General features: G+C 41.4%; 1 protein-coding gene across 1 annotated transcript in view; it reads left to right on the top strand.

The window, feature by feature from the left end:
* The window catches only part of ANLN (anillin, actin binding protein), a 29,000-nt gene extending 17,255 nt beyond the window's left edge, over positions 1–11,745 (top strand). The window contains exons 16-24 of the mRNA XM_056857729.1: positions 144–192; positions 271–327; positions 1,364–1,402; positions 1,657–1,678; positions 3,436–3,548; positions 8,106–8,192; positions 9,893–10,000; positions 10,994–11,166; positions 11,502–11,745. Of these exons, the coding sequence (XP_056713707.1) occupies positions 144–192; positions 271–327; positions 1,364–1,402; positions 1,657–1,678; positions 3,436–3,548; positions 8,106–8,192; positions 9,893–10,000; positions 10,994–11,166; positions 11,502–11,625 (772 nt within the window). The 3' untranslated portion in view covers positions 11,626–11,745. The remainder of the gene's footprint in view (positions 1–143; positions 193–270; positions 328–1,363; positions 1,403–1,656; positions 1,679–3,435; positions 3,549–8,105; positions 8,193–9,892; positions 10,001–10,993; positions 11,167–11,501) is intronic.
* The last annotated feature ends 561 nt before the right edge of the window (positions 11,746–12,306 follow it).

Below are 12,306 nucleotides of genomic sequence, written 5' to 3'. Positions count from 1 at the left end.
GCCATCTGGCTCATAGTTTTTCTGAGCATAGGGACAAAAGTGAGTCAAGCACAGTCTCTTTGTATTTGTTATCTAAGCTGTTAAATGTGAAATTTCAGAACTGTTTTATACTTGAAATCTAATCCCCTCTCCCCTTTCTAAAGGCAAGATGTGTCCAGTGACTTTGAGATCAACATTGAAGTGTATAGCTTGGTAGGTATTTCTACTTTGCATCCTTTGGAGAGAACACTTGGGGGAGCAAGAGGCTTAAAAGTCTCTTTTCTGTGTTAGGTACAGAGGAAAGAAACTGCAAGCATTGATAAAAGGAAAAAGTCAGCTAAGTCTAAGGTAAGAGGCAACTGTCATGCTTCTCTTGCTTGTGTGTAATATGAGACATTTTGCCACTTTGGTAACACTTGTTTCAAGGGGTTCATATTGGCCAATGGCAAGGTTTCCTAAAATTATAAGACTATTGATTGCCCGATGCAAATGGAACATGTACATGTTTCCAGAGGCTAGTGTAGCACAGTGTGGTTCTTAGAGCTGGTGGGAAAGGGTGAGCTGCCAAGTGATAAATTAGCCCGACTGGATTTGGATCAACAGAAGTTGTTCTCTGGCTTAATGTGCATCAGCTCCACACATAATTATATGCTACAATTGCACTGGATTGCAATTTGCTGTACAGTACCCTGCTTTTAACCTACAAACAGGTCCTCAAAGCAACTTATGTATATATTATCCACACCAGCAAACAGCGCATCAGTTCATAACAGCAGCTTATGCAAGAGTAACTTGAAGATTTAAGACAAGTGCTTGTACTTAGCATAAGGACAGCTAAAACACATTCTGGTGTATTAATCTGCTGTACCAAGCCTGTTGAGGAGCCCCGTAGTGCAGAGTGTTAAGCTGCAGTCAAAAGCTCTGCTCACGACCTGAGTTCAATCCCGATGGAAGTCGGTTTCAGGAAGCCAGCTCAAGGTTGACTCAGCCTTCCATCCTTCCGAGGTCGGTAAAATGAGTACCCATGTGAGGGCGTAGCTTGCACATGGCCTTCTAAGCTCCCCCGTATAGCAGTAGTCCTCCCACCCCAAAGAAGCCAAGTCAGGAAGCCATCTGGAGTTGCCTTTATCAGAAATGAGAAGCCACTAGAAGGAAATTCTGCTCCTCTTCATTTGGGGAAGTTCTTCCAGTTCACAAAGTGTATATGTTGGTTCCTAGGACCACTTGATAAAAAAATGTAGTCTGGATGTTGTCAAACCTGTTTAAGTCTTCATTAGTTGTGTTTTATTTAAAAACTAAATGGCTTATTTGTGATTTCTTTTACAACTAATTTATATAATATACTACTTTGGATTTATTTGGCATTTATTCTTTAACATCATAGGTCATTACTCCAAAGCGATTACTGACATCTATTACTACTGTAAGTACTAATATTCCCCAAAACACATTTTGACGTATTATTAGAAGGATACAATTGGTGGTGACCAAGGCTGATTCTTCTGCTGACATACAATAACATTTAGAGTTGGAGATTTTTTGTTCTTATACTTCAGGTTAAAAGTATAGGGAATTAGCCCATCTTCAAAAATATAATGAAATTCTTCAAATCAACTGGCTTAAAATCCAAAACAGCTCAAATAACCTGTTTTCATGTTTTTTTCTTGCTTTTTGCAGAAGAGTAATCTTCACACTCCAGGTAAGCCAAACCCCTAAGATCCTCATTTTGGTACTTATCCTGAATGTGATGGTGTGGAGGTGAGAATAGCTCTTCAAAATCAGTAATAGGTCATCCTAAGGTCTTGAATCTGGTGTGAAAAACCTTTCTCCACCCACCCCATTTTTTTTGCATTGCCCAGAGGTGATTATTCCTGTTTTTCGAACGGCATGTTCTCTGTGTCCAGATTTGAATGTGACTCGGACAGGTCGACACAACCTGCTCAAGAGGCGTCATGCTCGCACAGCGTCTCTTTCAAAATGGGCTTCTGCCAAGCAGCTTCAGGTGCTTCATAAGCACAACAGCGCAATAGTTGCCCAGGGCATAGATTTCTGGCATGCTTATTAAGTACATGTAGAAGTTTTGCATAGATAGTAGCCACATTTAAATCTGATACTGTGCAACCCTGGTGCCCCACAACCCAGGTCTTTTGCCTTTAAATTGTGCCCCAGATTGGTAAGGTGCCTAAATTTTTGGCCAGTCACAACCCCCCCTCCTGCCAATAGTGATTTACATCATATACAGAAGCAAATAAGTAGGAGGAAAAGTCCTCATGCAGTTTCATAACCTTGGTCACTTTCAGATATTTGAGGGAAGAGCTTAATGTGGTTCAGCGATTCATAATTGTTCCATAGAAAATGTCCAGAGGGTGGGGGTGGAATGCTGCTAGCATAACAAGCTCTTGTTACGTTGCATGGTATGGAATTATCCCAGAGGACGCCTTTGAAGCAAAAAGTGGAATCATAATAATGTCTACAAAATGTAGTCTTTCGCTTTTGCTTTGATTATTGGATGTATTCTCGATTCCATTGTTTTCTAGTTTTGTAGTCCAGTTTTACTGTATTGTTTATTATATTGGCTTCCATTGCATCTATATATCTAATTCTCACATGTGCCCCCTGCCTGAGAATCGCTAAATCCACAGATAGGGGCACACGCACCCCGGACAGATGCTTCTTTAGACTGGGGGGACCTCCGCCCCAGGTCTGCAGAAAAATCTGAAAAGTAAAAACTAAACAAGGGGATTAAATCCCCCCCAAATAATAAAGTGTTTTCTGCACTGTTGAGGGTGGGAGGGAAGCCTCAGTGTGCCCTTGAGACGGTGGGAGGGATAGGAACTGTCCCCTCACCGAGCAACAGAAGCAGGAACAGTGGGAGCCAGTGAGTGGGTGTTGGGGTCCGGGAAGAAATAACGAAGGTAAGGAGTGAGTGTGTGTGAGATTTGAAGGATGTGAGAAAAATCAATGTGTGTGTGAGAGACCGGAGAGACTGAAAAAGAAAGAGAAATTGAGGACAGTTTTTGTGCGCGCGCACACACGGGAGGGGAAGAATGGGGAAAAAAGAGAAATTAAGGATAGTGTCTATGTACGTTTGTGCGTCTGAAACCAGAAGGACACAAAAAGAAACAAATTAACAATGCAGCTTGTGAGTGTGTGTGATACAGGGCATTGGGGGACAAGGGCAAGTATGTATATGCTTCAAGAGGCGTTGGGGAACGCAGAAAGAAAGAGTGACAGCAGGGGTTAGGGAAACAGATAACAAGAGAAACACAGGCATTGGAGGGAGAACCAGAGAGAGAGAAAAGGGGTGGGGTGAGGGAAGGAAGCAAAGGAGATATGATGACCATTCTCGCAGTTTGTGGGTTCCCGCTTGTTCTCTAATTTTGCAATCTGCCTTAAGTCTCAATGAGAAAGGTGGACTATAAATGAAGTAGACAACTGTGATTTTTTTCTTTACAGCCATGGCCAGTCCATGTGGGCCCAATGCCGTGCGCACAAGCAACTTTGTTCTTGTTGGTTCTCATAAAATTTTACTGTCGTCAGTTGGGAGTACCAGATTCCTTTTGGACAAGGTAATCAAGTTGCTTGGTATTTTACAAAGACCATTCCAGTGCTTAGCGATGTCACCCGATCCTCCAAAGTCAACTCCAAAGTATGGTGTCTCAAACATTCAAAGGGTGCATGTGCTCTTGTTCCGAGTTTTCCCCCTTGTAGGGAGTTTGGAGAAATAGCGGTATGTAAAAGTACTCAACAGATGAAGCTATTTTATAAACAAAATTTGTAGCAAATATCTGCTAGACTCTTATTGCTGGGGGTCTGAAATAGCTTGCTGCTCATTACTTAACCAGGACAGCTAAATTTGATTTTAAGGGGAAATTTCCCAAGAAAGGGTATGCAACTCGGTATGAATGCCCAGCTACTACTTGTTTCGTGTATTCCTGAGCAGCACAGATAGATACATTAACAAGAGTTTAAAATTGTGTTTGGTTGCCTGCTGTTCATTCTGAAACTTTTTTCTTTCAAGCCCTATGAAGGAATTGATAGGGGTATTAAATAAGTTTATATTCAGTTCAGTTATGTAGACTTTCTTCTACGGTCCTGAGGCTTCTTCAGTGATCTGTGGTTGTATTTAATTATTTTAAAGTTACCTTGATTTTGCCTTTGTTTCTTGGCAAAATCTAGAAACTTGAAGGTAACTTGCACACTGGTGGAAACTGGGAATTACTTTCTTGTAAGCATGTGTTAAACTTTACCTTGGCTGTCAGATATGCAACACAATTTTTCTGACTTACTCTGTTTCCCACATTTACTGACATTTAGGTTGATACATGTCTCTTCCGCATTTTGAAAATGAAATGATTAAAATGCATGCCAGTTGCTCTATGCTTTTTTGTAATTTATTTTGGTTTTAGTCACATTCAGCCATTACCCGTTTCTTTTTCCCCTAGATAAATTATGGAGTTAAGGAAAGAAACCTACTTGGTTATATGTTCCAGGATAAGGTTGCGATGTTTACTTCAGAGTTTTCTTTTAATTAATAATTTCAAGTTTACTTCTGCGTTCTTAATGCATGCTGTGTTAGTCTGTTCCTAACCTTTGCTCATGACAATACTGACATGCTTCTTTAAGGACCACTATAAAGTTATCTGATTTGATGAATACAGATATCTTTAAAAAATAATATTGCTGTAGGGACTGCTTCACATTTATCTCTGTAGGCTCAAGCACGCTCTTAGAAACTAAGCAAAAGTACAGGAGCTTGAATTTGGGGCACCTTGTCCTGTTGATTACATTCCATGGCTGTATAAATAGAAGGGAGCTTTAGGAGAAATCCTTATTGACACAGGGAGGATTTCAGTTTCCAGCCCTGCGTTCAGGATGGCAGATCCTTTGGCATGAAGTCTTGGTCTCACTCAGTAGCAAAAACAAGGGAGGCTGTAAAATCCTCCAAATTAAACTTGCTAATCATAGTAATCCTCCTCTCTGAAGTTTTGACAGTGCACTAAATAGCTCTCAGACGTTCAACAATGTATAAGTAGGTGACTATTTTTTTCTTTTTAGAAGAACTTTGAATGTTTTTAAACCCCATGTAAGGTACTAGTGATTCATGTCACTTGCATCCCAAACTGAGAATGACTTGAGAGCAACTACAGAAGGTGCCGAAGATATTTTTTTTTAAGGTTTTGCTCAAGCTTGTTAGTCTTTTGAGCCTTCTCAGAAGACGGGGCATCTGAAGTAGGGCCTGTGAAGATGACCGTAGTGGTCAGGTAGAATGACATTATGCCCCAGTCACAATATTGAAGTTAACAATTGCTGAAGTTCTGCGTTGTAATTTCATTTTACCAAAAAGGAATGGATGCTGCATTTTAATTGTGCTTTTTTGGTATCAGAAAAAATACATTTTTAAAAAAAGTATAATCCCTAACAATGCTAAATATCACCATTTTGAAAGAACTGCAAAAGCAAAACACGCAATCCTATAAGCAGACTGTTCGCTCTTAGGCTTCAAAGAAACCTTCATCACGAGCACCAGATAATTCTGACTGCAGTGTTTGAAGGTTCCGAAAAAGGAATGTCTGCCCTCTAGGCAGGTCACAGCATACATCTCTCTAGAGTCAAGGATGTGGTATTGAGAAGTGAACTAGCAGATCCCTCTCTCATTTTGTGACATAAGTAAATTTACAGTCAAAGGAACAAACGTCTTGCGTGTCCGCACAAAGCAGAAGTAGATTAATGGTTGCATGCAGAGCAATTTGGTACTGTCTTGCTGTCTGATTAAATTAGCTTCATGGCCATTCAAGGGCAGTCCTGCATATGCCCGCAACTCATGTTGCTATCCACAAGGTATAAGTTGAGCCTCATGTCCCTGCTGGCTGTGTTATTGCCTTCCAACATCAAAACATCAAAACTTCATTCTATAGTGATCTTCATATGGTGTGGGCAGCCGTTGACTGATGTGATGCGAGCTGCAAGAAACGTGCCTGCTGGCTTATAAAAACCAAAGAAGGGACACTCCTGTGCTTTATCCAACATGGGAGAAAAGGATAGGAAAACCAGAGTAAATGTTGTCTTTGCGTTCCCTTGAATCATTCTACTACATGTGTGCTTAGCAAAAGTTCAGCGAAATATTGCCAGGCTCTAAGGCAGTTGATAGAAGTCATGTTCGAGTCTTGTGTAAATTCTAATCTAAGCACCTCTTGCTTTCTTTGTCGGCTAATAGATGTAGCATGAGCTACTAGAGAGCTCAGATCTAAGATCTTTAGCAACTCTGCTTGGGCAAAGGTATCTTGGCATGCAAATGAAGTATACTGTGGGCATGGAGACCTGGCCCATGTTGCTTCAAATATGGCAAATTAAGTTTGGCCTTTGTACAGTATATGGACAATAACAATTCTGAAGAAATTGCAGTGAAGGTGAAGCTCATCAGAATAAAAGAAGTCAGTTGCTTTTTCAAGGAGGGGAAACTAACCGATACTCGGCTAATTTATACTGAAGAGGGGAACAGAATGTAAGACTTGGAAGTTCTTTGTCCTCTCTGGATTTGGAATCACTCATCCTCAAATGCTACAAATGGACGTGACTTTCTCTTGGCTTTCTCTAATTGTGGGATAGCATTCTTATGTTAGTGGTGCTAAAAGCAAACTTTAATTTCTGTAGATTGTGTTTACCAGGTCTACATTCAGATCTTCGCTTTTGGCACCTGCTTTTTTACATGAAAGGGGTGAACGAGTGTCTTTCCCTCCAGCTGCTGTTAGTTCAGAACAAGTGTCTGAAATTTGTCCTTGTGATATGAACAAACCTTGAAAAACTTGTTTTGGTCCTTCAAGTGAGCTGTCTGTATGCCTGGGACAGGCGGATGTTCTCCTTTGCCGAGATATGAACCAATTAAGTGTCTTTGTGTGTGCTTGAGGCAGGGTGTCTTCTGTGTTTCAGTTTTGCTTGGCTGGACTAAATGTCTAAATGATGCACTCAGTTATAGGTAATACTAATAAGAAAGGTGCTGCCCATAGATCCAGACTTGCAGCTTGATCCTCCAAGCTGATTGGCTGCGTACCAGCTATGCTTGGTGGCGGCTGCTGCGGTGGTGGTGGGGAGAATCTGAAAACCAGTTACAGGCATTTGCTAGTGGTGAAGGACAGCTGTGCTGAGCCTTGGTCCCTGTGCCTGTAGAAACACTTGCATGCCTGCAGAAACTATCTTGTTACAGTAGTACTACTGTTTTCTTGAGAACTAGACTGAAAAGCTTGTATGTAAAATGATTATCCTACTTGTTTTCAAAGTAAGTTATTGAACCATGTAAAAGAATGTTGCCCCAGAAGGTTGGACCAGAACCAATAGGTTGAAATTAAATCAAAAGAGGTTTTGTCTAGACATTAGGAAGAATTTTCTAACGGTTAGAGCGGTTTCTCAGAGGAACAGGCTTCCTCGGGAGGTGGTAAGCTCTGCTTCCCTGGAGGTTTTTAAGAAGAGGTTAGATGGCCATCCTTCAGCAATGCTGATTCTATGACCTTAGGCAGATCATGAGAGGGAGGGCATCTTGGCCATCTTCTGGGCATGGAGTAGGGGGTCACTGGGTGTGCGGGGGAGGTGGTTGTGAATTTCCTGCATTGTGCAGGGGGTTGGACTAGATGACCCTGGTGGTTCCTTCCAACTCTATGATTCTAATGTAGGTGAGCTGCCTCCCCCCCCCACTTATACACGGCACTTAAACCCATGTTGTGTTCTAAATAGTGAATGTCCTCGGTCATTAAGACATGCACTACCAACATTTTGCCCTTTTCTCCTTTATTCGTTTATAGCCCGCCTCCCTCACTGAGATTCCAAATGGATTACAAAATATAAAAGTATTGCAGATAAAAGGTTGCAGACATGGCATACTATAAACACTGCAGAAAACAAATTATGACCATGGTATTCCTTGGAGGTCTCCCATCCAAATACTTGCCCATACCTCCCAGAAATCTGAAAATTAAACCTTCACCTGGAATACCTATGAACAAGCTAGTTGTGTTCATGGGACCAGAGATTGTAATTACATCTGACCTAAACCTGTTTGACTTGATAAAGTTATGTTGCGTTGGAAGATTCTAAAAGTTACACTTACTCTCTTCTATCTGCTAATTTTTCAGGTTCCATTTTTGTCTCCTCTGGAAGGCCACATATACCTGAAGATTAAATGTCAAACAGATTCATGTGTAGAAGAGAGAGGATTTTTGGTAAGTAGTCAGTAGTCATTACATGTATAGACTAGTCAACCCTAGGTTCTTTCTTTGGTAATAAGGCTGATAATCTTCAAAGCCAGGAGCCAGCAGGAGTGAGCTGACTGTTTTTGAACACATAGTTTTGTTTACCTGTACTGCAAGACTAGAGCATCACCTGTAAACCAGGAGTCCAGACAGCTGTTTAATCCTGCTTTGAACTCCTGGTTTGTAGAAAAGAGAAGAAACCATAGTTAGTGCTTTAGATGTAAGATTTTTCATTGCGACATGCATGGAAGACAGTATTCTCCATGCTTGTTCCTAAAATTGACACACCATGGTTTGCTTTAACTATGCTTAACCTTCTGACCCATTGATTTGTCAAGCTCCTGTTTAATCATGTTGATAATTTACAAATAATATTAATTAGCAGTGTAGTACAATTTAGAGAAAGATTATAGCATTATTGGTAGCAAGCCCTCCTAATATGTAGAGCTTCCTAAACCCGCTTTCCTTTCCTGTGAAAAAGGAGGGGAACCCTCTCAATATGTATGTGACTTCCTAGGCTCCAGCTGATGCAGCAGGCCTAGAATAAATCTCAAAAAAACTATAATAACAAATATGAACCTAATCGCAGCTGCTAGATCAGAATTGGCAGTTTTAGTTCACTGGTTACAGTTGAATCCAGCAGATAGCGCTGTTTCTTATGAAAGTACTGGCTAGTACCAGCAAACTACTATTACCCGTATATACTCGAGTATAAGCTGACCCGAATATAAGCCGAGGCACCTAATTTTACCACAAAAAACTGGGAAAACTTATTGACTCGAATATAAGCCTAGGGTGGGAAATGCAGCAGCTACTGGTAAATTTCAAAATAAAAATTCTTTCTTCTGCTCTTGACAGAACCTTAAGTTTGAAACCAGCTTCGTATGACCTGCGTTTTTGTTTTGGTCCAGGATTAGAAGTATTGGGATCCATTTGTAACAGGATTAAAAAAAAGACTTTTAAAAAGAAGTGCTAACGCAACACATGCAATAACACAGTGCGTACACAACGCAGCGTGTATATTATGAGCCCTAACACAGGCTGCTCTATGCAAGCATAGTCAACACTGGGTCCAGATAGGGGTTAATAAGAAAATAAAAAATAAAATATAGTAGACTAAGTACTGTAAATAAATATAGCAGACTAAGTACTGGGTGTATGGCGTGGCCTTGGCGGCTGGCAACCCTAGCCCCTCACGCCGTACTTGGGGCAGGTCGAGGAGAGCTTCCTCGGCCTCAGAGCAATCCGACGGGGAGTCTGAACTGTCCTCCCCGTCGGTAGCAGCCAGCTTGCCCTCTTGTCACCGCACAGGGTTTGGGCTGCTGCTGTCAGTGCTGCTGCTTTCCTCCCCGGCCTCCACTCTTTCCCGCCTTTATTTCCCCATCTGCCCCTGTGGCCCCTCCTCCCAAGCCCTTAAAGGTCCTCCCTGGCTCGCTCCACCCTCTCCCTCCTTCCCCCGTCTGTGGCGGCCACGGGGCGCGCCCGTGCCCGCCCGTCAGCTGGGCGGTGCTGGGGCCTCTAGCAGCGACGGAGCCCCGGCCCAGAGCCATTGTCACGGCGGCACAGGGGGGAATAGGGGTTCCAGTAGTTTGGTTACTAAGGTCAAAGGTCCTCAGCACATTTGAGCAAAAAAAGTTCTCACGAAAACTGACTTTTCCTGCCCTCTTTAGACTATGTTTGAAGATGTTAGTGGGTTTGGAGCTTGGCATCGGCGTTGGTGTGTGCTTTCTGGTAATTGCATCTCTTACTGGACTTACCCTGATGATGAAAAGCGCAAGGTAATTACAGTTCTAGAACTCTTTAAGTTCTAAACCAGCGTGGTGTAGTGGTTAAGAGCGGTGGTTTGGAGTAGTGGATTCTAATCTGGAGAACCAGTTTTGATTCCCCACTCCTCCACATGAGTGGCGGAGGCTAATCTGGTGAACTGGGTTGGTTTCCCCACTCCTACTCATGAAGACAGCTGGGTGACCTTGGGCTAGTCACAGCTCTCTTAGTGCTCTCTCAGCCTCACCTACCTCACAAGGTGTCTGTTGTGGGGAGGGGAAGGGAAGGTGATTGTAAGCTGATTTGAGTCTCCCTTAAGTGGTAGAGAAAGTCGGCATATAAAAGCCAACTCTTCTTCTTCTTCTTGATTAATGCTGGAGTTGGACATGCTGTCAGTTCTGTGGTTGTATAGTTTATTGGTACGGTCTGTTTGACCAGCCAAAAGTAATGCATAAAATTACTGACTTAATAAAACTGCAAAATTAATATAAATTTAGATAAAATTAGATAAAAGTCTAATGCTATTAAAATGTAAGATTTTAACACAAATCACAAGAATTAACTTAGCATCTTAATATTTCTAAAAATATAGCAGTTAAGTAATTTTTTTCCATTCTATTTTTGCGAGTTTTGATTGCGATGGCACAGAATTTGGCGGTTGGGAGCGAAAAGTGTGGAGTATCACCCATCAGGAGCCTCTTAGTCAGGAATTCTGCTGGCTTATCGGGGAATTCACTGATCGGGGAGCAATGAATTTGATACGGGCCTCATGATACAGTTCTGTGGTTGCCTGAAAGTATAGGCACACACAAACTTTATTACTGTAATAAACAATTTAGGGTTAATGACTGTTGGAAAGCCTCATGTAGGAGGAGCAAATATGACCTCTCCCTGTGTAGAATTTCTGATGAGGCAGTTAATAATTAGAAATGTAATTTACATGAAATGAAATTCTGTTCCCTGAAAACTGTTGACTGCTTTATTATTTGGGCACTTTTGACTTTCAGCATCCAATGGGATCGTTAAACCTGGCAAACTGCACTAATCGTCAAATTGAGCCAGTCAACAGAGAGTTCTGTGCTCGGCCTAACACTTTTGAACTAGTTACTGTTCGGCCACAGAGGGAAGATGATAAGGAAACGCTTGTTAGCCAATGCAGAGACACACTTTGCGTTACCAAGTAAGTAGTCTAAGGCTTTTGCTTAATCTCTTTACTTTCTGAAAGTCTGAGAATTGGAGTTATACTCCATTTTCCTCAGTATTCAAAGAATACGTTAAATAATCATTTACAGCCATTTTAAACTGCCGCTTATTTGGTCAACAGGACTCATGCATACATGAGTTCAGCACTGAGGTTAATATGGAAATTTGATATTGTTGCTCTTGTGGGTTTTCAATCTGTGTGATTGGTAGGATATTTCTGGAGAATAGTCACATTGGTAACACCACCTCAGTTTCTTCATATTCAAAGAGATGTCTGAATTAATACTCAATATTGCATTTTCTCTCTTTAAGGAACTGGTTGTCTGCTGATACTAAGGATGAGCGTAATCTGTGGATGCAAAAACTAAATCAAGCTCTTGCTGATCTTCGCATGTGGCAGCCCGATGCTTGCTATGTCCCTATTGGGAAGCCTTGAATTGTGGGAAACCTCCCCCAGAAAGCTTGCTTATAAAGCCAAAGGCAAACCCTATCACTACTTAATGAAGACTTTTGTATACGGTGTTTTGGATTCTACATTACACTTCATGCTTTAAAATGTGGAAGCGGGTGTGTTGTATGTATGGCACTCTTTGCTGCATTTAGAGTTCTAACTCTTTTCTAGTATTGGAGTACGGAAGCTGGTTTTTAAGCTCTTCTTGAGTGTGCTAAATATTTATAATGCCTTGAAATCTATAGTTCAGTACCCTATTAAAATCAGTTTCTATTAACTAAACAGGGCTTGGTTTATTTCAAGAGCTGAAGAAAGCAAAGAGAGAAAAAACTCAGCTTTATCGTGCACAGGGTTTTCCATACTGGGATACTGCTAAGCTTTCTGGTTTAGTGGGGAACTGGCGCTGAAGCAGGAACTTCAATGCTTTACATAATAAAGGTATCTTAAGAAACTAATTGGGGATTTAAAAGAAGAAACACCTGGGAATTAACATTCAATACTTGGCACTTGTAAAAAGTGTCGGTCTAGAATATGAACAAGGTAGAATAGCCATAGATCCCGATAGGCAAAATAAAGTTAAGCAGAAATGCATTAGTGCATGGTATTGCACATAATATGTTTACAGGTATGTCCAATTATGCAAGATGTTGCACATTTTCCTAGAAA

Source organism: Euleptes europaea, chromosome 11 (genome assembly GCF_029931775.1).
Source record: "Euleptes europaea isolate rEulEur1 chromosome 11, rEulEur1.hap1, whole genome shotgun sequence".
NCBI classification, from domain to species: domain Eukaryota; kingdom Metazoa; phylum Chordata; class Lepidosauria; order Squamata; family Sphaerodactylidae; genus Euleptes; species Euleptes europaea.
This window is presented reverse-complemented; position numbering and strand designations above follow the sequence as displayed.